The following is a 23,773-nucleotide window of genomic DNA, read 5'->3' on the forward strand; positions in this document are numbered from 1 at the left end:
TCAGGCTCCCACACAGCGGCAGCTCCCGCTGACACTCAGGCTGCTCAAGCATCAGGTACGAGGCCCAGCAGAGCAAATGACGTCTGTTTAAGGTCACTAACTCCTTGAATACACCACCTTCTGCATGGCTCGCAGTACAAACGTGGATTGCTCCAGGAGCAGGGCTTAGGCACAGCCCAGCCAGCAGCTGACCCCTGGACCCTCTCACCTTCGGACACACAGAACTGTAGAAGCATTCAGGTTGGAGGAGACCTCCAAGATCATCAAGTCCAACCATTAACCTAACGCTGTCAATTCCACCATGAAACCACACCTCACTGCAGGGTCTGCAGTTGCTGCCACCCCAGGCACATGCCCCACCCGCGACCCCGCACCCGTCGCTGCACTCAGACCCCCAGCACACGCACCCAGGAACCGGGCATTTAGTAAGGAGACAAGACAGGCTGCACTGATCAGCTGAAGGGCAAGGCTAGGAAAACATACTGGCCAGCACTATGTTTATACACAACCATCCCTTTTTATCTTTTTATCCCACTATTTTCCCCACACTTTCTCCTTCCAAAATCACCTTTGGGTCACCTAGTTAAATCACCGCCGAGGAAGAGGAAAGGGTGAGCTGGTTTTCCCAGCACTCTTGCTTGGATGGCTGCTCCGCGTAGTGAAGCTTTCCTAGGGACAGCATCCTGGAGTGCCATTCGTGGTGGGCAGCACTGTTAGCACTTCTGTTGCGAGGGCTTTATAAAACCAGTCTCCTCCTTTGCATCGATGAAGATTCTTTCACAAAAGCCAGGCGTTGTGTTGCAGAGAAGCAGCACTAGGTAATGCTGACAGCTCCCCAACAAGGGAAGACTCAGCTGCAGGTGGAGGCAAAGCATAAATCAGGAAAAGGAAAAAAAAAAAAAGGATGGAAAAAAAAAAAGGATAGAAAAAAAAAAAAAAAGGATGAAATTGTCATAAAAACTGAAGATGACATCACTAGCTCCCATCCACTTCCAGGGGATCTTCCAGCAGAGCTGGTTCCATTACTCCGTGCCAGGGATTCAGAACCTTCCCTCACACCTGGAGGTCAGAGGGAGTCCAAGAGTGGTGGTGGCTCTTCCCCAGGTACAGCCACGGGCAAAGCAATCTCAGAGGGAGGAACAGATGCCTCTTCCTGCAAAACTGAAGATCTCGGGAAGAGCTCCCATCCACTTCCAGGGGATTTTCCTGCAGAGCTGGACTGGTTATTCTATGCCTCGCCTTTCAAATATTTATTCATGCATTGCCTTGATATTCTGCTCTGGTTTGAAGTGTTGGCACTCTCATATAATTTTTATGTATCTACAGCTATTTCCAAGCCCAAAGGAAGATTTGAAATATTTATTGCTCAACTTTTGATCCACTCTCTTGATGAGAATCTGGCTCTAACAGTATAGGGTCAACAGATGATCACGAAGATTCATCTTTTTTGTATTTTTTTTTTTTTCATTGCTTCATCTCACTTGAAAAGGGGTCACTGGCTTCCTCAAGCTATGCTTGTTACACCACAACTGATTTAATTGTAGGATCAGAAGCTACAAAAAAACATGTAGATTGAAATAAACACCAGAGCTGCTGGGTTAGATGACAAAAGACTGGTCTCCACCCACTCCTACACCAAGGAGTCCCCACTGGCCCAGCTGTTCTGTGCCTTGCATTCAAAATGTCCCCCTCAGCCTGGCAGTCAGAGCAGCTCCTGCAGCAGTGAGGACTCTTCGCAGATCCACGGATATCTGCAGAATCACCCCAGAATGATCCTTCCCAGCACTGCCGCTACCGTGGCTTTCCTGCATGTTGCTGGACTCATTTGAGCACCGAAGGGAACTAAACCTTCCTCTGGAACTTGTCCTGTAGGTCCGACATTGATGCTGCCTCTCTGGCCCGGGGATTGTCTAACTACATCATCCAACATGCTGCTCAAGGCAATGGCCAAAAGCGTGGCCATGAGGTTAATTTTTTTTTCTAACAGTTTTGGCCAAAACACAATCACGTCAGCTTTGCAGTTCTTTCAGATTTTACAGGACCAAGACACTCCCACCACACCCACAAAACCAGAGTCCTCGTGCCTGTCAAGTGACTTGCAACCTTGTGATGCCAAGCTCGGAATTCTTCAGCTTTCCTCTGGCACACAGCATATCACTGGCTTCAGAGTCGGTATTTTCTTACGGCTGAAACGCTGCCTGCAAGTACCCACCCTGAGGGTAGCTGCACCAGCAGGTCCGTTAAGGGCACAGGGTTAAAAGCCTTACATGTTTTATTTAATAAAAGCAAGGATGCCAAGGCCTGCACGATAAGCGGAATCCTGGTGTCTGGAGGGCAAACCCGCTAGTCCAGGGCTGCAAGTCAGTGCATTGTCCCCACGAGAGCTCATCTCTGTCATGGCTCACAGCAGCCTCGCCTGCATGCCGCTGCAGGCACCTCTGCTTCACAGGGGATCGACTGGAGTAGGGGCAAAAGGCAAAAAAAGCCACAGACCTGGTTGATCTGAGGGCAGCTGTTCATTAATGAATTGCACGCAACTCCAAGTATAGATAAGACTAGTACCAAAATACTAGTGGGTAGGGATCTGTAAGTCAATACACTCCTAACTGGAAGCTTCTCCTTTCTTGCCCTGTGGAAAAAATCACAATCTTTCAATAACAAAAAGCAAAACACTTGCTTGAAAGATAATTGTGGTTTTATTTTTCTAAGCTTGCACTTGTGGAACATAATAAATGACCTGATATAATGACAACTTTGCAAAAGAAGAATCCCCCTCTCCCCAACATCTGGACAGCAATATATAAATATTTACAATGAAAAAATAGGGAAGGGAAGAGAATGAAGTCAACATTAGCCAAGTCAGTTTATTTCTACACATCTGATTTTGAATATCAACTGTTTCATTCAACTCAATCTTAACCAACACTTTCCTTCCACAGTACTGAGGCTTTAACTTCATTTTTTAGACCTTATGTGCAAAGACTCCTGCTCTGCTTCTATAGTTTTCTCCTGTACAGTAACCATAGAATTTCCCTTCTAAATTTTTTATTTCAGTTTGCTAACTTTGAAAACAACAAAAAAATTAAATATAAGTTTATGTTTCCTGATACAAACTTTCTCACACAGTCAAACACATCACAACACTGAAAATCAGCAAACAAAATGCTGTATAGCTTCTTAACAAGGACATCAGGTCTGGGTCCTAATCTGTGGCTTTAACAAAAGCTCTTTTCAAATAGAACAAGTACATATAGAAAAAATAACCTTCTTATTTTCTTGTTAAAAAAGGAAATGGTGCTTTCTATAAACAAAAGAACATGTGTTTTCCTGGACATACCTATAAGTTACAGCGGGGAGAGCTCAGAAAGCTTCAAATAAAGGTGGCATTTGTTTAAAAGGATGATTTAAGAAGTTGACTGGAAGAGGTTCAATCACCTCACTTACTCTGGTAATTCTAGAAATGTCAGTGTAAAAAAATCCCTACTTTTTATGCTTTCTGCTATAGAGTGTCACACAACCACATGACTGAAAACATGTTGCCTGCAGAAATGGGAGACACCAATCACGCACAATTTGGTTGTACTATGTCAACACTGTTTGCCTTGTCCAACAAGAGGTTCAACATCCTTCGGATACCGAGGTGCAGTCCTTAGCAGCCATTTCACATATGTGAGCTTCGTCTGCTTCTAGTGCCCAACGATACACGAAGCCTTGGCTCTCGTGCTTTATAATGTTCATTGAAGTCCAATCTAAAGCTAAGAAACTGAAGGCTTTCGTCAGAACTGGTTGTCAGCAGGACCAAGAACTGCTGGACGATTCCCTGAAGGAGAAAGAAAAGTCCAAGAGACAGTTAAGATGACATCATTGGTGTGTTTTGCACAGGGATGCCAGGTGGTGCCCAGGTCTGGCAAGGATGCAGAGGGAAATCTGGGAAAGGGCAAGCAGAACCATTTATACCCAATTGTTAGCAAATTAGTTTTGCTGGATTCGTTCTTTCTGCAGAAAACCAAAGCTTCATTTTATCTTCAAATGGCTGCCATGCATGTCAGTGTCTCCAGTGCAAACAGCTCCATGTTTTAAACCACCACCACCACCCCTCCCCGTGCCCTGCTGCATGTCTGTCTGTCCAAAGGCTCCCAGGCTGCAGGGGAGCTGCTCCTGTGTCACTGCCCCAGCCCTCCCAGGGCAGCCCCACCATACCTCGGACACCGTTCAGGACCCTACCCGTGCCAACAGGAGACCTCACCTTGTTTCCCTGTTGCATGTACAACGCAGGCCAGGCCAGCATTAGACCACTGCTTGCTTCAAAGATACCTATTCAATGCAGGTCACACAGCAGCAAGTGGCCCCCCAGCACAGCAGAGCATCTGCCCAGCAGGGCAGCTGGTGCTACAGATTCTGTAACTAGACTCCACGCTTTTGGAATGGTTTTCATGTGGGACTTGCACTCAGCACGCGGGAGGCATGCTTCTGGAGCCCATTCTCCAGATCACTGCAGCAGGGGCAACATAATCCCCATTTTTAAAAAGGGGAAAAAAGAAGATCCGGGGGAATAATAGGCCAGTCAGTCTCACCTCTGTGCCTGGCAAGATGATGGAACATATCCTCCTCGAAACCATGCTAAGGCACATGGATAACAAGGAGGTGACTGGGGACAGCCAACATGGCTTCACCAAGGGCAAATAGTGCCTGACCAACTTGGTAGCCTTCTATGACAGGGTTACAGCACTGGTGCACAAAGGGTGGGCAACTGACATCGTCTACCTGGACTTGTGCAAGGCATTCGACACTGTCCCGCATGATGTCCTTGTCTCGAAATTGGAAGGACATGGATTTGACAGATGGACCACTCCTTGGATAAGGAACTGGCTCGATGGATGCACTCAGAGAGTTGCAGTCAATGGCTCAATGTCCAGGTGGAGACCAGTGACGAGTGGTGTGCCTCAGGGGTCGGTACTGGGGCTGGTACTGTTTAATATCTTTGTCGGTGACATGGACAGTGGGACTGAGCGCACCCTCAGCAAGTTTGCCGACGACAGCAAGCTGTGTGGTGTGGTTGAAATGCTGGAGGCAAGGGATGCCATCCGCAGGGACCTTGACAGGCTGAAGAGGTGGGCCTGCTTGAACTGCATGAAGTTCAACAAGGCCAAGTGCAAGGTCCTGCACGTGGATCGGGGCAATCCCAAACACAAGTACAGGCTGGGCAGAGAGTGGCTTGAGAGCAGCCCTGAGGAGAAGGACTTGGGGGTACTGGTGGATGAGAAGCTCAACATGAGCTGGCAATGTGCGCTTGTAGCCCAGAAAGCCAACTGTATCCTGGGCCTCATCAAGAGAAGCGTGGCCAGCAGGTTGAGGGAGGGGATTCTTCCCCTTGACTCCACTCTCGTGAGACCCCACCTGGAGTCCTGCATCCACCTCTGGAGCCCCCAATGTAAGAAAAACATGGATGTGCTGGAGCGGGCCCAGAGGAGGGCCATGAAGATGATCAGAGGGCTGGAGCACCTCTCCTATGAGGACAGGCTGAGGGAGTTGGGATTGTTCAGCCTGGAGAAGAGAAGGCTGCAGGGTGACCTTATAGCAGCCTTCCAGTACCTGAAGGGGCCTACAGGAAGGCTGGAGAGGGGCTTTTCACAGGGATGTGTAGTGATAGGACAAGGCGGAACGGCTCTAAACCAAGAGAGGGCAGATTTAGATTAGATATTAGGAAGAAATTCTTCACCATGAGGGTGGTGAAACACTGGAACAGGTTGCCCAGAGAAGCTGTGGCTGCCCCATCCCTGGCAGTGTTCAAGGCCAGGTTGGATGGAGCTCTGAGCAACCCGATCTAGTGGAAGATGTCCCTGCTCATGGCAGGGGGGTTGGAAACAGATGATCTTTAAGGTCCCTTCCCACCCTTACCATTCTATGATTCTATGATCTTCCCATCTGGCTCTAGACAAGGGACTGCAGGAGCTCCACAGCACGCAGGAAAGAAGAGGAGTTTGGGAGGATGGGAAGACTCACTTAAAGAGCTCACTCCCTATCTCCAATAAATGCTAACATAGACATGCCCGTAACTAGAGCATCACATTACTTCCAGAGATGACCAAGGCTGACCAGGGAAGTCCTGCATGGAAAATCCATAGTAGGGCCCAGCAGGAATAGAGTCCAAGCAGGCAAAAGCTACATTGCCAACTTGCAGCAATCCTGCAGAGCACACAAACCACAAGCTGTTCACAGTCTACACTTAAAAAAATTGGCTCCATTTTCTTCTGGGAGGGAAAAACGGCAATATTTGCACCCAGGAGCAAATTCCTCCCAGATCTGAAGTTCTCGCATCAAAGTACAGCATGTAGAGATCCTGAGCAAGTGCTAAGTCCCAACTATAACTTCTATGAAGAACCAGTTATACTCTTACAAGTTAAAATGAAGATATGGGTAACCACTCAGCAAAACCACTTCAAACTCACTCATTTACTAAGGGAAATCACACATGCTTACATGTTTAGTGTTTGTCTCAATGGATGTTTATGGATATTAAAATAAGAAAGAAAGAAGAAAGAAGGAAGAAAGCAGGCCCTACGCTTTAGGTCAAACTCGGCATCAACATTATTAAAAATAATGAGAAGAGAATAAAGAGAAGTTAAAAGGTACACTACATGACATCAAGAGTATCTCACATGTCAAAAGTGAAGAGATGAGCTGGGACAGGGTTTTGGTTTTCAGTTGACCTGAGGTCTAATCCTGCAAGGCTGCTGTGGTACATAGTGCTGCGTCCCTTCCTTTCATCACATCCTGGAATGTTTTCCTTGAAATCTAACAGCTGATTTTTCCGGGGAATGGAAGCTTTAGAATCAGATATTACAAATAAAAACAAAGCCAGAACAATTACCATTAAAGAAGATAGGCTGTGCACGTTCCCCCAAACAGCTTACCCATTGCCCATCTCTGTGCATTTAAAATCAAGTGTTAGCTCCTTAATAAGGACCCTTTCTGCAGTCTTTAACAGCAAAGACTTGCAAAGATGGTGAGAAAACTGGAATGCAGAAGGGTTTTTGTTTTTGTTTTTTTTTCCAGATTACACCAGAAGATATCTCTTAGTTCCACCACTGGAGGCAGGAGGAGACTTACATGAAGAGACCACTCCCCTTTGTCAGGGGAACATACATGATCACAAAACCTACTGTCTACTGAGTAACAGTGAATACAGGCTTCTAAGCAGACAAGCAAAAAATGAAGACCTAGATCCACAAACAGCACACACGAACAGAAAAGTTACACCTACTCAATATCTGAAATTGATTTCTACATATCAAAACTCATCATCCATATTAAAAAAACGCAATCTTAAGTGGCACCTGGTAAAAGTGAGTGAGTATTCGCAGCTGTGAGCACATTTTGGGTATTGAGTCTTGAAATTCTTTCATCCTCTTGCTCTCTTCTTCATCTTCTGATGCAGTTACACCCCACTTGCCCTATGCAGAGACCAAACGAGTTAAGAGGTCAAGTGTCACACAATGACAATTGCTAACTGGGCCACTTTTTGCCCAGCTACACCACCATGTTTATACAAACCAAGCATTGTCACAGACAGCCAAACATGAAGCCTCTAATATTTAAGCTATCAGTCCCCTTGGTGGTTGTACAGCACATGAAAGAAGTACGAGGGTAGCAAAGCAGGCGAGTCTCACACCAGCACTGCATGCCCCACAGACTGACAGCAGGGAGGTAGGTGTGGAGCTACAGCATTTTTTGCAAAAGCTTTCAGAATATTAAAGCCTCTTCCATTTCCACCACCTAAGAGAGCCCTAAATTTCTCATCCTCCGTAGCCCACTAGAGAATCTACTCACCTAGAGGTTTTTGGGAAGGACAGAAATGAAAAACACCATTCAGTAGTTTTGTGTGGCTACTGCTGCTGACTTACATTAGTCCCAACTACATTTTTCATTTCTGCTGTACCTCTAAATGACATCTAAAATCCTTCACATATCAAAATACAAGTGTATCTGCCTCAATTAATTATCACGTTCTAGTAATATTCTTACTGTACCTCAAGCTCACGCTGTTTTTTCCTCTCTTCAAATTGCAACCTCAGCTGCAACTCCTCCAAAGCAGCTCTGTACATTGCATCTTGGGCATTCTGGAGCTCAATGATCTGATCAAAAACAGCTCGAAGCTGGTTGAGAAGTACCTGTGAGACAGTTAAGCAACAAAACAATGAAATAATTGTACAGCAAAAGTGTTTTACGTTACTATCATTCTTCAGAAAAATGACTAAATTAGATGTTTTTACACACAGCTGGAGAGATTGTTTTGCAAAGCCCTACGTAGTTGTTGCATGATCACATGGCTTCTTAGGACCAAAAACAACTGGCCCACATTGTAACAAGTTTTATAACCAGCATCTGTCACTATGTGTGGGGAGTATGTACAGAGCCTGCTGTAATAAGGTCTTATAACAGAGGAAGAAAAATTACTTTTCCCCTTGCTCCTACAACATAAGAGAAGGTGGTTCCTAATGCATAGGCCAAGACCACAAAGCTACAATTCAACGCAAAGGTGAAGCCTTACCCTGGAATCACTATCCAGCAAGCACCGAGCTATGATTGTGTCTAGAAAAACTTCATGAGCTGCAATGATGTGATCCAAGTCCTGTGCTTGTTGGACTTTGTTCCAGAGTTCATCCCACGAACATTCAAGCACCTGGAGCAATGATTCAGGATTGGGCTGTTTTGATTTGCTAGATGACAAGCTCTTTGAAATTTAAGACACACAACACATACAGAATATTAAAAGTACTTAATTTTTAAGCAACTAATTGGGTGGATAGAGTATACCTCGAATGTAATGTAATACTGCATTTGATGAATGAAATGGACCATTTCTGATGCCAGAACGTGACACTGATGCAGCACCCCAGAAAGTTCTGTAAAAAAATCCAAAGAGATGGCATGTTAAAGACTGCAAGGACAAGCACAGCCATCAAACCAGCTTGGTAAACTTTTTTTCACCAAATTGAATACTTCACAAAACAGCCTCTAATCTTGGATGGTAGCAGCACTACTGGCTGGCAACAGATGAGCAAAGAACATTGCACAATTAACTCTTAGAAAATGTGAGCTAAAGATGACACAGACTATGTACTCAAACAGTGCTGGATATTTCCCAAGTATCACAAGTGAAAAAGATTCTCTCAGTCCCAAGAGAGCAAAATACAGTTAATGTCTCGTGTGTTCCTTTGGCTGAAAAATCTGAGGCCACAGATTTGCAGTCGCTTCTGGGGCCTCTCACGTCTCTTAACATTAGCCTTCAAACCACAAACAGGATATTTTCACATTACTTAGCTACACTGAGACCAAGAGAGAGAGTGGTTGTGACAGGGGTAGGGAATTTGTGGCTCATGTGTTCCAGGTTCAATTCCCTGATCCATAACAGAGACCCACAGCTAAGTCCCTGATGACCTCAGCTGCTCACCTGTAAGAGCAGGTACCTGTGTTGCAGAAGGGTAATATCAAGATTACCATCAACTGCAAAAATTCTCTGGAATGAAGATCTTCAGCCTTCTGGAATTGGCCAGATATTCAGACAGAGGAATTAATTTCTAAAAAGCTGCCAAAGTAATTTGCCATTGCAGACAACCTATGAGACTACAACAAAAGAAATTCTACAATTTCTTATCTTGGGACGTTACAGGACCACCCAATGATCTGAAAGATATTGCAACAAGCTACTCTGTTCTTCATTGCTTATACCTTTGCAGGAAGATCATCCCTAGCACATTATGTTGCATCTGCTTTAAATGGATCAATGAAAAAAAAAAACCTGCAGGACTGGCTAAACAACAGAAATTCCTCAACATTGGTGAGTTGGATACATCCGTGTTTCTTCTTCCAGTTACTGCTAGGAAAAGAGCCAGCTTGACACTACTGTCTAGGGTTACTCCTTTCAAGCATTAAAATCCCTAGCTATTAAGACTTTTTGGGAATTGTAAATAAAGCTATCCTTGAAAGTCAATGCTACTTCTTTGTTGTTGAAAAACAAAATATCCTGCAGCTGCTTCCTCCTATCAGTTACTGTCTTCCATTCGGTGCTCTGTAACCAGAAAGGCAGGGTATTGTTCTGGAGGGAGAGAGAGAAAAAGCAAGTTCTACTACTTCTTCATAAATCAGTGCTGGGGTGGACTCTCTATGTATTTCAGAAAAAATTCTACTCCCAGCTTGCAACTTCGACATGCCAGTGAGCAAGAAACACTCCTGTCCCTCCAGCCACAAGGCAGAACAGGTGTTTGTAAACGTACTCTTCTTTGTCAGAGGCACAAACTGAGAAATACCACACTCGGCTCCTTCTGCCAACAACAGCTATAACAGCTTGGCCAGCATTTTAAATGTCCGTGTTACATAAGACACAGCCAAACCTAACGGCAACAAGCTTTTACCTACAGAAAACTGCTCCATAGCAAAACATAAGCAAGGCCTCCCAAGGGTTGGAGGGGAGGAAAAAAAAGGAAGAAAACCGAAACTTTCTTCTGAGAACTAAAGAACAAATAAAATCCTAGCAATGGGAGATAGTTCCAGCCTGAAGACCCTCTGAGAATAAAATCTGTGAACTGCACCCTAGTCCTAAAGGGAACAGAAAGAAAGAACACAATAAACCACTGGTTCTGAGTCAAACAAGCACTTATTTGGGACAGGGAAATAACAGTAAACTAAATCCTATCTCACAGAAGCAGAAAGGAAATCTAGTCATCTGGTATAGTTTCAGAGATCAGCCTTGTGCACTAGAGCAAACTTTACAAGAGCTTCTTTCCCAGCGACCTTCTGAGGCCAAGCTGTCCACTCCCATCCACCTAATTATAGGTGGATTATTTAATTCCTAATTATAACAACATAAATATATGTAAATATTACTCTGCCACAAAGAAGCATAACCCTCAACAGCTATTTTTTACTGAGAGAAATGTAGATAGGTAAAAAAAGTCAACAGTGAACCAGTACAGATGTTCAGAAACATGACTAAAGATTCTCAGCTGAGAAGTAGGATCAAAAAGTCCCTGTCCACTAAACATACACCAGAGCCACTACACTTAAGAGCTTTCCTATTTCCTACTCAAACATCTGTTTTTCTTCTTAGCCTCTTCAATTCTTAGCTAAAGAAAAGTGCAGGGAATGAGTGAAGGTAAAACCAGTAAATTCAGAAGTGTGCATGTGTGAAACTTTCTACTTCCAGCACAAGAAAGAGGGAGACACAAGGTACAGATAGGAAGGCATCAAGGAAGATGAATAAAAGGTGATGGAAGAGTAACGGTCTTTTTCCAGAGACATAGGATCTTTCATTTGCTCACTGCTTCAAAAACTCACAACCAAGGATTAAGTAAAACAACAAACAGGAAACTTCCGTTTACAATAATGTTATCTCCATCATCATCCACCATTAAACAGTCAGTCAAGAGGAGCAACAAAATAATATAAAATTCATCTGTCCCAATAGACTTCTTTTCTCTCTCTTAACACATAGTTTAAAAAAAGTTGCAGTCATCTAAATTTAGTTTATAAATACTTCATCCATTTTGGTCTCTCTCACCTGGTATACTTTTCAGAAGCTTTGCATTGCACATGTGCCCTTTCCATATATCAGTAAGAATATACTCCATTCGCTTCGCTCTCCAAAGGAAATTAAATACTCTTAGATAATGGCTCATGCACTCACGTGTAAATACCTACAAAACAAACGAAATACCAGCACAAATTTAATAGACGTATCACGTGTTCTGAAGGACCAAGAACCTCTTCACAATCCAGCTTATCTGACCCATGGAGTTTACTGGTAAATATTGGCAAAACAAAATCCTTGGAAACCCCAGAACTTTTTGAAAGTTCCTCCCTCAAGGGCTGAACTGAGTTATCTAACATTCAAGCAGGCACAGGGCACTGCAGGAAGCGTAAGAAGGGGTGAACATGACAAAGCCTAAACATTTTAACCTTCTCAAACTACATATAAAAATTCCTTCTGCTGGTTGGACTCACATTTTGATGTCCTGTTTAAAAAAAAAAAGTTCTTTATAGAGGCTAAATGCATTCAGATCAACAGTGCAGCTATTTTCTTGGTAGTTCTAATGAACACTACTTATTAATTTTCATTTAGACAGTCCAAATAGGTTCTCCTCAAATACATTCTTCACTTCCTTGCAAATTATACCAAATTAGCAGCTACAGACTAGTAATAACGGAAGAAGAGGAGCACTCCATTTATTAAGTACTTGCTAAAATCTCTGCTGGAACAAAATGAATTACTGATTTTCAGTAATAATTGTTTTAAATGTAGTTTTCCAGCACTCACGGATAATTTATAAGAATTGAGATTTTGGCTCAACTATTTATACAGTGTGTGCATCCCAGATGTCAAAAAAGAGAAGTCTCTCTGATCTTGCACTCCAGAATAAAAAAAGTTTATTGCAATTAAAAAATATTTAGCAACTCAGTTCAGTATCTGAGACATGTTTACAGCCAGCAGTATATGACATTACCGTTGCTATTGGCCCATCAACATGATAGTCCAGGCTGAAGACATCCCATCCAGTGTCCCCAGGAGACACCTGTATCAAAAAGATATGCTACTTTAAGTGTATAACCAGAGCATACTAGTGCTGAAGATCAACTCTTGCTTACTCTTCCATTCTCCACAGCTTATGAAAAAACAAGCATGCACAACAATACGAGATACAGGAGTTCCTTGTCGAAAGCAGTAGATTAAGCAAAAGAAAAATGAAGTTTGACACAAGGGTGGGATTCATCTCAACCAAATGCTGATGCTTGTAATGTCAATGGTTTTCCATGGGAGCTAGTAAAGGAAATGAAGGGAAGGAAAAACCTCTTAGGCAGCACTCAGCCTAAGGTACAGACTTATTTCAGATGCTATAGTTCATCAGTAAATTCCCACCCCTGGGACTGGAGCTTTCTCATTAATGCAAGTTTCTTACCAGAGGTCTCCTTCATGAAACGCACTTTCATTGCTTCCCTCTTTGTAATTACTGGCAACAAAGAGACTACACCCCAGATTCTTCTAAGACCAACAGCAGTAGGAGCTCTTTGCAGAACCTCAAATCAGGGCCACCAGCATCAGTTACTGTTAGACCCCAAATCCTCAACTTGGTATTGTCAGTGAAACAGCTGTAAACCCACAGCTTGAAATACCAATAGACAATAGGCAGGAAACGGGAAAAGACGACTTATTAAATGAGGTTTACATAATTCAAAGCAGACTTCACTGGAAAGGGGGTAGGGGACTGTATTTACTATGTATACATATAAAAATTTTGTTTCATATAGATGTCTGCAGGTATATACACACACACAAAAAGGTATATTTCAGGTCAGAGTCACCACGATGCAACAGACCTCTAGAAGTCGAACATCCAGTCGTTTCAGAATCTCAGGATTATCAAACTGGGCATTAGTTGCCCTCACCGCTGTTTCAAGGATTCCAGTTAGATTATGCTGATATAGCGTTGTAGCTGGTCGTGCAAGCTCTGGCCTGGTGGTTATGAAACAAACAGTCATGGCATATTACTGAGATATTCTGCAGCAGCAATTTGGTAGCAACCGCAGCACACAGTGAAGTACTTTTCTGACAGACTTCAAAACCCCTTGTATTACTCTTCCAGTCTTAACCACGAAGAAAATCAATGAGTAAAATATTGGAGCAGAATATGTCTATTCATATGCAGCTATACACCTGAATATCAGCATGAGGAGTAACTTTATCCTCATTTAACGCCAGTAATTTGAAACTATCAAGATTGCTAGCATAACTATTCTATAACACGAGTTGCATTCATATCTAAAATCAAGCAGATTACATCATTAACACATCAAACCAATAATTTCACTTGTTTTGAGAGAATTACTGATAGTCATCTCATGGGCTTAGAAGTGCTGGCAGAAGCACACAAACCCACTCTCTCTATGTAACTTCAACTTTCCAAAGAGCTGCAACATGAAAGTAACTAAGCAGCTTGCACTACTCCTTATTCAAATATAATACTGACTCCACAAAGCAACCTTCTTCTCTAAAAGCAACTAATTCTCACGTAAAAAAGCACGGTCATGCACAAATCATCACCAGACAATGCTGATTTTGATTTACAAAAAAGTTAATGGAAGCTCTACTACAAAGCCTCCCTTCTAGACCAAAGTAAACCTTTGTGAAGGACATTTTTGGTAGACTAAGTTTCAGCAGCAGCACCAGCATGTAAATGCAGTGAGCGTGCAAAAACACCTTAAGAACTGAAACTAATATTTGTGAGTGCACCTGCATGCTTAAAACAGAGGCTGGTGAGCCACCAATTAAATTTTTAAAAATGCATTCAGGGCTTTTGATACAACGTTTTGGACCAAACACCTCCAAAATGTAGAAGCCGAACATTCACAACAATGCTAACTAGTGGCATCGAGAGCAACAGAACATTTCTGCTTAAACTTGCTGACAGCAGTGAGAGAAGTGCTAACATCCTCAAGGGTCAGCATAAAGATAACTATATTAGCGTAACTTCTCAAGACACTGTGAAATGATACTGTATATAATTCCTACCAAAACAGAAGAACAAAGTTTAAGCCTCAGGGTCAAAGAAATTAAACTCAAAAAAGAATTTAAATGTTGTTCATTTAAACCTTTGAGTAATAAGCTACTTAAAGGGTCCTCTTCCAACAGCAAACCAGTTTTTGTGCAGATCATGCACATCTGCAAGCATCAGAAATTCAACGTAATTACCCTTCCTACTCTCTTACTTGAGCAAGTCCATTAAATGCCTGATAAAGTCTCCTTGACCAAGTAGTAAGTAGCGCCTCATGGCCTGCATGTGTTCCAGTAAATTGTACTTCTTATTGAGAACATCCAGCAGGTATTTACTGGTTTCAAAATAAGCTGCATCAATTTTCTCTTGAAATGCATTTTCTAGATCTGTGAACAAATCAGCAGCTAAAGAAAAAAAAAAAAGAAGAAAGTTTAAATTAAATTCGTATTTTTTCCAAAACTGAGGCAAACAAGCTTTGGAATTGAAACATACAAGCAGAGAAACTGCTATTTGTTCTGACTCGCTATATTATACATTTGGCCTTTTTCTGCCTTTTTCACTGTCTTTCTTCACCAAGTGCCTGCTACAATCCCATGAGGCAAGATTACCAACTTCTAACACTGTTCTTCATCTCTGACTTACTGTTTTAATACATGGTCAGGCAGTTTTTTATGTCATGATTACTTCAGCATCAAAAGGAAACTGGGGAAACTCAAGAGTTAAGATTCCAAAGTAAATTAAAAAATAAAAAAAATACAGTTAAACCCATTAAACGTTCACATTTAAAATAACAAAAAAGCATCCAGAACTCAGGCTGGCATCCTAGCGTTTCGTTGTCTTATTATACGCAATTATCTGAAAGGACTCTGAGGATATCGTAAGCTAGCACAAACAAGGAGGACAGGGTGCATTTCCAACATCATTGACACAGAATGTTCCTTTCTGGAATGAATGGGTGAAATGTTCTAAATACAAATGCAGTTTCTGCAAGGCAGTGCAATACTACGAGGTATTTTGGCTACAGACCATATCCTCAGCATGCCTTCAGTACACTGCAGTACACTGCAGATACCAGTGGATAACATCCATTTCTAAAGCTACACTTCTGTCTGAAACAGGTATTCTCAGCACTTAAGATACTGTACTTTGAAGCTCTTATCCCATACATAATAGGTAACCTACATTTGTGCAGATCTTCCATTCAATCAAGGAGAGAGAAACAAGCGCAAATTCAGAAAAATATCAGAAAAGCATGGCCATAAACACTGTGTAATGTGGTGAGAGCAGTGTAGCCAAAGAATGTTTTTGCCTTTTTCAGGAGTAGCTGGCAAGATGATAGTTCAGATGCATTTACAGCCCTTACTCACTTAACCCTGACCCTTTTCTGCACTTCAAGCGCATCTCTGACTAGGCAAGCACTGCGCATGGTACAAAACCCACACTATTAGATGAAACATTCTTGCAGACATGAATGGGATTTTATTATTAGAAAGTCTTTCATGGAGGTACTCATGCTAAAAGTCTATGGTGTGAAGAGTTAATATAAAAACTAATCCAAGGTTAATCTGGAGGGGGAAAAAAAAGGCAATCCCACAAAACCAAGCTTCAAAGTTCTATATAATGAAGTCATATTTGAGCATAGGAATAACAGAAAAAGCATTGTACAACATGTTAAAAAGTGCAAAGAAGGATGTTCTTGGACAAGTAAGTAAAGAACTTGACAGAAAAACACATGTTGAGATAATTATTCTCTTGGTAAAAGCTGGATATACTAGTAGGACAACGTTATACTTCTAGAAACTACGTACAAAATAGCATGAGAGAAATCATCCCAGTGATCTACATCTTAACAATTAGACTCTCTTTGGTACACTAAATGAGTTATACAAAGAAGTTACAGTAGTAAAATAACACCTTGACCAGAGGAAAGCAAGTTGTCCTTTCTCCCAGACGTAGCAGCATCCTACGCATCACCTTACCTTACACTTAAAGTCTCTTTGCTTTAGATGTTTATTATTTGCTATCTTTCATCATAACAATGTTAACCTCATTGCAAAGAATACGCTACCAAAGAATGACCATAAATGGTATACAAATTCTCATCCATTAAAAACGAAAACTCTTCTAAACAGCAAGAAATAACCTGAAGGAATTCTGGAAGTTAAGCTCTGGTTTAACATTCAACAGCCGGCAACCCCAATTTTAAGTAATCTTCAAAAAGAATTTTACTAACCTTCCATGTACTAAATTTTCTTCGGAAGTATTACTGCAGTAGAGTGCATTTACAGAAAGGCTTCTGTCCTGCCTGTTTCTACTGCTCATTTTCATATTTACAACTAACGGATTATTTATTTTTTTTTTTTACCACAGAATTAATTCAGTATTATTACGGAATCACACAATGAAGTATATTTGATGAAAAGTCACAAGTACTAAATTCTTACTGCGGCATTCAAGAATATCCCTGCCCCCACCCTAGCCCTCTCAACAAAAGCCAGCTGAAGGCAGACTCGTTTCTGAACAGTTTCATTCAGAAATCCAGAACATTAGCAGCCATCCAGCAAACCTGTCTAATTAAGAAAACTACACATTTGTATCTTCATACATCTTTTGTAAAATGTAAGTATCCATGAAAATACCTATATATTAGGGCAAATGGGACTTTTGTACTCCTTTCCACCCCACTATCCACAATGTCAGTTTACAGTCTAAACCACGTATTGTACAGAGCTCAGTTCAAAGGGAAGCAGCTGACTAACACTGATACTCTACCATCTTTTGAAGACTCTGCAGATTTTGCCACAGCAATCATCTTTGTGGATGGAGTTTGATCATGACAAACCTGATGCAAGAAGTTTATGGATTTTCCTATTAGGAGGACCTGAATAAAAAAGATTTTTTTTTTTAAGTGATTTGCATATAAGAAAAACAAACCACCAAACAAAAAAGCGACCCGCAACCCACCAGGACAACAGCATATTTTATCACCTGTCTGTGCTCTTCACTTCACAGTCCCTAACCACAGCAATCCAGAACTTGAATGCTAACACAAAAAAATTTTAAACACACACTTCTTACCCCCCCGAAAGATCTCCTGAAACAGATTTTATCAGTTAGAGAATGGAAAGGAGAAACAGTCTTATAGTCTTCCTCAGCAAACAATTCTAAAACTCTTAAGGCAATTATTTATTGTTAAACTTGGTTACTATTTTCTTAATGGAAATCTAAACAGCAGCATAGGGCAAACACATCATCAGAAGAATAACTTTTGAATTCGTACCTTTTTTGATTGCTCCATTGTAATAAAAGAAGGGATCATTGACTTCCTCAAAGTGTATTTGTCATGCCACAACCGATCAGTTTTAACTGCAGGATCTGAGGCTACAAAAAACTGTAGATCGAAATAAATATTAAAAACAAAAGATGAACGTAAACTCTCTCCCCTAGTGTTTCATTTCAGTATTCAGAAAACCATAAAAATACTCTAAGTTGTTCTTTTAACTAAAAAAGACAAATTTTTTTTTTCATAGCTAACATGAAGAGTTGTCCCAGCAATGTATATGTAAATTGTATGTTGATGAATATGAACTCTGAAGAAAAAAGTTAAAGAACAGCTCACATAATTTAATCTCCTCTGTACGTTATGAAACCTTGACTACCTCAGGGTAAAAAGTGTACTATCTGTAAAACATCCACTGTGAAATACAGCCATGTATAGAATTTTCAGGCAATTAGTTCTACAGTTTGGGCAGGAGATGAAGTTCAGAATGTAAGCATAATATGCTTTTAATTTACTGCTTCTATTTTTACTCAAGTCCCTTTGGATTTCCTCCTATTTTAACAGATGCAGAATTGCAGAAAACAACCAACCCAAACCCAAGAAATCCTGCATTTGAACTGGTGATAAAATGCTAAGGTGTCTCAACTGCACGCAAAAGAATACTTTGATGTGTAAGGAACTAAAACTAAACAATCAGTTTTGTTAAAATGACTTGTGGACGGATTCTGTCCTCATCCTGTTAAACAAGACAGCCATTTTTTGGACAAGAACTTTTTTCACTGCCTCCAAATACCATTTCCACCAAGAACGGCCAATTGTCTTTGTTCAAAAACTGTGTCTATGGTATGAAAATTGTAGCTTCCAGTATACCCCATCCGACAGCGATTTTCAGTATTAAGGACACTCTTACAGTGCACATGTAAATCTTTAAACAAGGAGTTGAAAGCTAATGAACGACATAAAAACCAAAAAAGACAACAGCTCACATGTCTGAGGTGTAGCTGGAGAAAAAAGTAAGCCTGTTTTACACTTCTAGCCATAAAGATTCATAGACATTTCATACAAGTATCCTAATGCTGACCTTAAAGATCAGCTGTGGGTGATAATTGTACTTATTTTAATTTTGACTCAGATGGACAGTTTCGGAAATCAGACACCATATTTCACACTCAAGTAAAGTTACTGAGATGTGTCTCAGAAGCGTTCAATTAATTTTTTAAAATGATTCTTTGGCTTCTTGAAACAAAAAAAAAGTCAGTTTAACAAGACTGTACTGATTATAGACAGGAAAAAGAGCTGGGAGAGCTTAAAAAGGCATCAAAACATTTCTAAGCAGGAAACGGACAGTTACTAGAACTTGCTGTTACAGAAGTCGGAACAAATAACTCTGTAAAGTTTCTAGAGGAACTCTGAAACCATAAATCTCTTCTACCCAATTTGACAAACCAAAGTTATTTATAAAGCTGAGGATACAGCAGGTGGTCAGAGTGCAATATTCTGAACTTTATTCCAAATACAAAGCTTGTATTCTAGACAGTTACAAAGACCTCTGCATACATTACTATGGTTACCCTAGGCAAGAAAAGACAAGAGGCATACCTTGGTCTCTCTTCAGCAGCAAGCATCTATTGTTAGTTCACTATTCTGCCTCTACTAAACAGAGCCAGGATATGATTCATTGAAGACAACATACTGCGTCATTGCAGCCTCCAGATATCACACTGACTGAATCCATGAAGAGAGTCACATTTCATGTTGTTATTGCATATATTACTTACTCATACGGTATACATTCCCATCACCGTCTACTTTTCAAATTCTCTAAGCTTCCCACAGATTATACTCCCACAAAGCAAATGAACAAAGATAAAACATGTACTGTATCACATACATTACCTCATGGTATGTATCCTCCAGCTCTCCATCATAAATCCAGCGATAAAGGAAATTCAGTACAGGATGGGATACTAGGCCAAGAATGTGCTGAACTAGAGATCTCATGTAGGGATCTCCTGTTTTAGTATAGGCATGCACTGCTGAGGCTAGTTCACCACCTTTTCTCCCTGCAAGATCACAGGGGAGAGGAACAGAAACGTATGAAGAAAAAAATATACACACCACACAAACTCAGCAGCCACCCATTTTAGCTAGTCCTATGTCACTCAGAGCTTGCTGAACAGCAATTCTGAAATGCAGCAAAAGTACATTTTTTAATATTGACAGGGAATTCCTAGGTGTTAAGGCATGAACATTAATCTCACCAAAGCATTTAAGCACAGTTCTCTGCACCGTATTCTGCCTACTTTATGGTAGCTTAGAGGAGTGCAAATTTCAAGGCATCACACACAAAGGTTCACTTCACTCTTCTTTGCTTCCTCACTACCCCCACCAGAATAGCATTAAAGGAGCCTTAGTATGTTTTCCTTCTCTCCTGTACTCGACACTCTCTCAGATGTTCTGCGTGTATACATACACACAAACACATCTTTCCTGCTTCTTGGTTCTAGTTTCCCCCATAGTTCCTTTAGGTAATATCTCCTGTTTCTTGCAATTGAAAGATACGAGGCTGTAAAAAAAAAATTAAAAAAAAATAGACCTAGTAAATGTTTTGCTGTTATGCTGCACAGTACAAAGGTTCCTTGCAGCACAAGCTGCAGCATTCAAAATATTCACGAATATCTTAAAAGCAAAGCCCACTTTTTTTTTCCCAAAAATTGTTACCAATTCCAATAATCAAAGTAAAACAGATGTTGCAAGATGCTCTTTCCAAAAGACCACAATTTCCATTTATTTTCAAAGACAGCAAAGCTGAAGTACGCTTAGGGAGAATCGTAGCCTATGGCTCAGTTACTGGCCAAAGGTTTGGTCAATTTCAACACCACTCCTCAGCATTTCCTTTTAGATTGCCAACACAGCCATGCACCATTTGCAGATTCGTGAAATTTTGTTGATTCGCATGAATCTGCAGACAAGTTGCAAATGACTCCTATGTGCCATCATATATAAAGGAATAGCATAATACTCATACATAGTTAAGAGACTATGCCAACCATTTCATAGTGTAGTAGTGTTTTTTTTAAACAGTGTAACATTCTCTGAAAGATGACTAAAATTGAATAATTGAAAACAGTATGAAAAGTACGTGCTTAAAATTAGAAAGATTTCTCAAGCAAGTTCTAGTTAAGGAAAAAAAAAGCAAGAAAGCCTAAATATATCAAAACAGCACTATAATTCATCAGTTTTTTACTTAAACTAAAAAGAGAGGGAATCCTCTGGAATAGCTACTTAAAATTCTCTAAAAAACCCATAATAGTAACATTATTGATATCCACCTTTAGTATGCACAACCACTCAAAGTTACAGAACTTCCCCAGAAATATCAATGTTAAACAGACCTTGACAGTGATCAACAAGTGCTGCAAGGGTCTTTAACCTTATTTTAGGATCGTATGTCCAGACTAGTAGACGGCGAAGTGTTAAACTGCTCTCAAGTCCCAAATTCACGCCCTGATCATCTTCCAATTGCAACTGATCAAATTAGAAACAGAAATACATATCAAGGAACAAAACTGGCAAAACTGAAGCAGATATGATGTTTCATAGTTTTTGTACTGAAGTTAGCTTACTAATACACATGAAATACCCAGTATTTTAGGTCCTCCCATTTAATCATTTGGCCAAAATCCAAGAGCCACAAAAGGAAATAGAGAATAAGTGCAGGTGAAAGGACAGAGACAAGTAGAAGTGTAATAGGCCAGAGCAAGCACAAAGGTGAAGAAAGTTAAAGAAAGCAAGGTGATAGTCACAAAAGGAGAGGAGAGCAGAGGAAAAGAGAGCAGGATCCGGAAAGACAGCAAATACTTGGCCAAAGAGATGCTCAGAAAAGAGTAAAGAAAAACATCTAAAGGAAAGGAAGGGTGTAGGAGGTATAATTTTTATTACTGCACAGCCAGCTTATTTTAGTTCAAGACAGAACAAATTATATATTTTTACATATATTATATATTCCTCCAGATGCCATCAGAACTCAAGTTAGCTATACAGTGAGATTAAGGAATTGCTACCATTGAAAAAAAACATTAAAAGCTATGATAAGAGAAATCTGTCACAATGTGACCACCATGAATCTTCCAACACTGTGGAAAAAGAAAGCCAAATATTTGCATCTGAGATGCAAATGCACATCTCATACAAGTACAGACAGGGTAAGCAGGACAAGAACACAATCTAAGAATACAGAAGGAAATTACTAAAGCAGTCCAAATAGATAAACTCTTAGAAAAGATGCTCCGTTTCCTGTATGCAACAACCAATCCACTTCGTACTTCCACATCTAGCACATTTTTTGCCAAATACAACATAACAGTTAAATTTAAGACTAGTGTCATGTAGATTAAGCTCAGCCTTTAAGCAAGTTACATTCATTAGCTTCTGGATGCTCCTGGGTCCGTGGTTTATTTTGTTTGGAAACTGGCAATGCTAAGAGAGATATATAAGCAAGAACTGCCCTTTGTCTTTAGAGAAGAGATGGCACACTTATAACTTCATCATGGAAGTGCATTTTTAAATAGGCCGACAACGTGAAAACAGTCTACAAGCAAAAGACCTCAAAAGCTTATGGAATCGTACACACTACACTCAGGATGACTCTTTCAGAGGCAAAGACAGGTTTGGGGGAAGCTCTGAAGACCTAACAAAGTTATAGAGAGAAAGCCAGTATGGAACCCTTTGATGAGATTCTTTACCCACTACTATGCCTGAACTGCTGAACGGCACTGCAGCTAACAACTCCTAAGCTGGCAGCCTGTATGATCTCCCAAACACAAGAAAGCAGCATGCACTTAATTCCAAGACACAATTTTCTACGTGTTTTCAAGTAACTGAGATGTATGGTTTTGTAAAGAAAACGCCTTTCAAAAAAGCAGATTTTTTTCCGTCACTTTTTAAAAGAAAATTGACAAGTCGCCAAGCTCACCTTTGGGATAATCTGACACAACTCTTGCGAATGCTGACTTCTTTCTTAAAAGATTTTTGCTCCATCAATTATGAACATAAGAAATGTCATCCTCTGTCAGAACCCTGGCTAGATGAACTACGGCTCTATCTCCAGTAATGACAAAAGGAAATGCTGTAGAAGAGCATGCAAAGCTGGCCCTTCTCTGCAGTCCGTCCCCCTTAGGCTCCTTGCAGCTCAGCTGCAGTGTTCAGGACATCAGAGGACGCATACTGGCTCAGGTCTTCTAACAGCAGTTCACAGATCTGCCTTCCACAAATTCGTATAATCCCTCGTCCAACCTGTTGCTACTGCCTTTTGCCATGGCATCCTAAGGAAACAAATTTCACAAGTTGGCTGCTCTTCTCTGTTTTATACCAACTTCCTGCTAAGTTCACAGAGTGTCTCCTTTCCTCTCGTAGCCATTCACCAAATCCCACAACTTTGTTATCCTTATCCTTTATTAGTTTGGAACCCTCAGCCACAGCCCTGCTGAGTCTTTTTCTCTTCAGCCTCAAGAGCCTCAGCCCACCTCCCCTCTACCCACACAGCAATTCTCCCGTGCTCCTGATGATTTTAGCTGACTTTCTCCCTCCTTAGTCTCTGCCTCACCAACGTCTGAGAGGCCGCCGTAAGGACTACACACAGCGCTCCAGTGCCACACTGACACCTGCTGCCTTGTCCCCGGTGCCCATGTCACTGGCATCCAAATGCACACCAAGTACAGCAGTGCAGACAACCGCCTGCAAGGACACCAAGGTTCTTCCCAAACTGGGCCTGCTGATGCCACGTCTGGCACTGAGGAAGCATGCATTGTATTAGCTTTCCTCCAAATAAAAAACCTTGCACTTCCCACACTGGGACTCTCCAGCACCCATTTGCTCACACAATGTTTCATGCTGCTTCTTGCCATGGACAGCATCCAGAGTACAAATGTTAGCAAGCTTTCAC

At 41.2% G+C, this 23,773-nt stretch overlaps 1 protein-coding gene across 1 annotated transcript in view; it reads right to left on the reverse strand.

Annotated features, from left to right (window-relative positions):
• Positions 1-2,695: 2,695 nt before the first annotated feature.
• TUBGCP3 (tubulin gamma complex component 3) overlaps positions 2,696-23,773 on the reverse strand; it is a 58,782-nt gene continuing 37,704 nt past the window's right edge. Inside the window, exons 10-22 of the mRNA XM_075424884.1 lie at positions 21,225-21,357; positions 19,726-19,892; positions 17,830-17,940; positions 17,322-17,430; positions 14,764-14,953; positions 13,375-13,510; positions 12,504-12,572; positions 11,561-11,696; positions 8,818-8,906; positions 8,552-8,683; positions 8,031-8,171; positions 7,338-7,454; positions 2,696-3,820 (exon numbers count right to left, since the gene is read on the reverse strand). Of these exons, the coding sequence (XP_075280999.1) occupies positions 3,662-3,820; positions 7,338-7,454; positions 8,031-8,171; positions 8,552-8,683; positions 8,818-8,906; positions 11,561-11,696; positions 12,504-12,572; positions 13,375-13,510; positions 14,764-14,953; positions 17,322-17,430; positions 17,830-17,940; positions 19,726-19,892; positions 21,225-21,357 (1,689 nt within the window). The 3' untranslated portion in view covers positions 2,696-3,661. The remainder of the gene's footprint in view (positions 3,821-7,337; positions 7,455-8,030; positions 8,172-8,551; positions 8,684-8,817; positions 8,907-11,560; positions 11,697-12,503; positions 12,573-13,374; positions 13,511-14,763; positions 14,954-17,321; positions 17,431-17,829; positions 17,941-19,725; positions 19,893-21,224; positions 21,358-23,773) is intronic.

This window comes from Opisthocomus hoazin, chromosome 1 (genome assembly GCF_030867145.1).
Source record: "Opisthocomus hoazin isolate bOpiHoa1 chromosome 1, bOpiHoa1.hap1, whole genome shotgun sequence".
Classification (NCBI taxonomy): domain Eukaryota; kingdom Metazoa; phylum Chordata; class Aves; order Opisthocomiformes; family Opisthocomidae; genus Opisthocomus; species Opisthocomus hoazin.